The following is a 3,914-nucleotide window of genomic DNA, read 5'->3' on the forward strand; positions in this document are numbered from 1 at the left end:
ACTTCTTTTTTTCTCTCATCTGAGCCACTCCTATGTCATATCCCTCCCTCGTAAATTCATCTACTGGTCGTCCATCTACATCCCACAAAGATTCGACTAGGAAAGAAAGAATGTCATTAAAAATGGTACTATTCATCAACCCTCTGTTTACTGAAGTCCAATCTGAAAATACCATCAATCAATTTGAGTAAAAGACTCGTCCATTTGTGAGTCAAACAAGAATATCTCACTTCACTATTATTTTCCATGTTTTTTTAAAAAGGAACTTTTTATATATGTACAAAAAGATGCTACTCTGACTCATGACATGTACCTAGCACTCATCAAATCCTAAACCAAATTTGTCCTCAATCTCACCCTCCCTCTACTTAAACCCGCCAAACCCCTTCACAGGTATCACACATCACAAGGAACGCAGAACAGCACAGCACAGCACAGCACTGCCGTCAAGCAAGAGGTTGAGGATGTGTACGCTGCAACTGCGGTAGCACGCTACCGCTACGGTTCCAAGGACAAGAGGCAAGAACGTGCCATGGCGATGGAAGCAGAGGAAGACGGAGGTGGGATAGAAGGGGAGCTCATCCCGGGGCTGCCCGACGACGTGGCCATGGAGTGCCTGGCGCGAGTGCCGAGCCGGTCGCACCGGCGCATGCGCCGCGTGTGCCGCAGATGGCGCGGGACCGTCGGGTCGGCGGAATTCCGGCGGCGCCGGATGGCCGCCGGGGCGTCGGAGGACATGGTGTTCCTCGTCCAGACCGCGCCCGCGCGCGGCGACGGGAAGGGATCGACGTCGGAATGCGCGCTTGTGGCGGCGAACCTGACCACCGGCGAGTGGCGGCGCGTGGAGGGGCCGGCCGAGACCTGGAGACCCGTCCCGCTCTTCGCGCAGTGCGCGGCCGCGGGCGACGGGCGGCATGTCGCAGTGGTGGGGGGCTGGGACCCGGACACGCTCCGCCCGACCAGCGACGTCCGGTTGCTGGACGTCCCCGCCGGCACGTGGAGGCGCGGCCCGAAGATGCCGGACAGCCGGAGCTTCTTCGGATGCGCTGGGGGCGGCGGCAACGTCTACGTCGCCGGCGGACACGACGAGTGCAAGAACGCTCTCCGCTCCGCCTTCGCGTACAGCGTCGCGGCCGACGCCTGGCGCGCACTCCCGGACATGTTGGAGGAGCGTGACGAGCCGCAGCTCGTCGTGGCGACCCCGGGCCGCGTCCTCGCCGCCAGCGGCTACCCGACCGAAGCCCAGGGCGCGTTCAAGGATACCGCCGAGTGGTACAACGCCGGCGGCGGCGCGTGGACCAGCGAGTGCGACGTGGTACCCGACGGCGACACGGCTGGGACGTGCCTGGCGTCGGTGCGCGGGACGGTGTGGGCCGTCGGGGCCGGGAACGGCGGCGTGCGGGAATGGGACGGCGCCGCGCGCGCGTGGAAGGACGTGGCCGACGGGCCGCCGGGCATGAAGGCCTGCTTGAAGGCGGTTGGCGTTGGCAACGGCGGGGCCGTGCTCGTGTTCGGCACAGTGGCAGACGCGGCGGCGGAGGGCGTCAACTACTCTGCGTGGGTCATGGAAGCGAGCAGCGGTGCATGGAAGCGAGTGCCCGTGCCGTCAGGATTCGGCGGGTTCGTTTACTCAGCCGCAGCCGTGCCTGTTTAGATCCTAGCCTATGTACTGCTACAATAAACGGGCGCCTTTTGCAAGTGGCGCTTAATTACGTTTGCCATTTGGCGAAGCAAGTTTTGTTTTGCTTTTTTAATAATTCGAGTGTCAGCTCACGGTTTAGATGTGCTTTTCACCAGCTTACCAGTTTCGTACAGTAGTATTCAATTTTCTGACGGTCCACTTCTTGCGTGGTTTACTCGAGAATTGCTACTTCAGCATACATTCTTCCAATTGTCAAAAGGGATACTAAACAGATTGGATTATTTCGGATCGCTTCTTTTGGCAAGGAGAGAGTCAGAAGAAAAAATACCGGTTAACAAGGTGGTTTATCATCCAAAGGATCAGAGAGGCCTTGGCGTTTAGGACCTACTGATAAAAAATCAGCACTTTTTGGTAAATAGCTATTCAGACTTCTTACTGAGAAGGAGTCTGTCAGGATCTCTTGCGAAGGAAATACATGGGCTCAAAGACATTGTCCTGGGTTTATTGGAAACCAAAGGACTCACACTTCTAGGCAGGTCTAATGACGACAAAGAAAAACTTCTTTCGCTTTGGATCCTTTAATAAAGGATGGTTCTCAAATCAGGTTCTAGGAGGGTAAGTGGCTAGGGCACACCACTGTCCGAGAATAATATCCTGCTTTGTACAATAATTGTTTGCCACAAAATGCTACCATTGTGGCGGTAATAGAAACCTCACATCCTAATATAAATTTTAAACAAGAATTTAAATGGTCCCAGACTGGTAGCATGGTCTGATCTTCTTGGGAGGATGGATATGGTCCAATTGACAGAAGGATCGGACATATTCAATTGGAATTTAAACGCGAAAAAAATTCTTAGTGGAGTTCTGGAGTCTATGTACAGAGCGCTTTGTTGACACCATTATACCGGTAGTGTCGGCGTTCCGAGACCGGGGGGTCCCTGGGCCGACGAGTGAATGTCGCCGCGTGCCCCAGCCCAGATGGGTCGAGCGCGGGGGCGAGCGCGAAGGGGGGAGAGCGAGGCGACCGGAGACCGGCGTGAGAGAGGTGGGAATCCCGCGGCCTTCGTGTTCGTCCCGCGCCCAGGTCGGGTGCGGTTGCAGTAGGGGGTTACAAGCGTCCACGCGGGAGAGGGAAGCGAGCGGCTCCAAGCGAGCGCCTGTCTCGTCCTCGTCCCCGCGCGGCCAACCCTCTCTAAGAGGGCCCTGGTCCTTCCTTTTATAGGCGTAAGGAGAGGATCCAGGTGTACAATGGGGGGTGTAGCAGAGTGCTACGTGTCTAGCGGAGGAGAGCTAGCGCCCTAAGTACATGCCGTTGTGGCAGCCGGAGAGATTTTGGCACCCAGCTGGTGTGATGTCGTGGCCGTCGGAGGAGCGATGAAGCCTGGCGGAGGGACAGCTGTCGGAGCGGTTGGGTCCTTGCTGACGTCCTCTTGCTTCCATAAGGGGGCTGAGAGCCGCCGTCGTCACAGAGTACGCGGGGCGCCATCATTGCCTATCTGGCGGAGCTAGCCAGATGGGACGCCGGTCTTGTTCCCTGCGGCCTGAGTCAACTCGGGGTAGGGTGATGATGGCGCCTCCTGTTGACGTGGCTGGCCTGCGCCCTAGGTTGGGCGATGTGGAGGCTCCTCCGAAGCCGAGGTCGAGTCTGTCTTCCATGGCCGAGGCCGAGTCCAAGCCCCTGGGTCGGGCGAGGCGGAGGTCGTCGGCTGAGGCCAGGGCGGAGTCCGAGCCCTGGGGTCGGGCGAAGCGGAGTTCGTCGTCTTCCGGGACTTAGCCCGAGTCCGAGCCCTAGGTCGGGCGGAGCGGAGTTCGTCGACTTCCGGGACTTAGCCCGAGTCCGAGCCCTGGGTCGGGCGGAGCGGAGTTCGCCGTCTTCCGGGACTTAGCCCGAGTCCGAGCCCTGGGTCGGGCGGAGCGGAGTTCGCCGTCTTCCGGGACTTAGCCCGAGTCCGAGCCCTGGGTCGGGCGAAGCGGAGCTTCCTATGGTGCCTTCGGCAGGGCCTGACTACCTGTCAGCCTCACTCTGTCAAGTGGCACCGCAGTCGGAGTGGCGCAGGCGGCGCTGTCCTTCTGTCAGGCCGGTCAGTGGAGCGGCGAAGTGACGGCGGTCACTTCGGCTCTGCCGGGGGGGGGCGCGCGTCAGGATAAAGGTGTCAGGCCACCTTTGCATTAAATGCTCCTGCGACTTGGTCGGTCGGTGCGGCGATTTAGTCAGGGTTGCTTCTTAGCGAAGGCAGGGCCTCGGGCGAGCCGGAAATATGTTCGCCGT

The 3,914-nt window shown here is 58.9% G+C and overlaps 1 protein-coding gene across 1 annotated transcript; it reads left to right on the plus strand.

The window, feature by feature from the left end:
* Positions 1–395: 395 nt before the first annotated feature.
* On the plus strand, positions 396–1,711 carry LOC100273397 (uncharacterized). Its single transcript, NM_001147834.2, has one exon. The coding sequence runs from the start codon at positions 533–535 to the stop codon at positions 1,652–1,654; it is 1,122 nt and encodes a 373-aa protein (NP_001141306.2). The 5' UTR covers positions 396–532; the 3' UTR covers positions 1,655–1,711.
* The last annotated feature ends 2,203 nt before the right edge of the window (positions 1,712–3,914 follow it).

Source organism: Zea mays, chromosome 4 (genome assembly GCF_902167145.1).
Source record: "Zea mays cultivar B73 chromosome 4, Zm-B73-REFERENCE-NAM-5.0, whole genome shotgun sequence".
Classification (NCBI taxonomy): Eukaryota; Viridiplantae; Streptophyta; class Magnoliopsida; order Poales; family Poaceae; genus Zea; species Zea mays.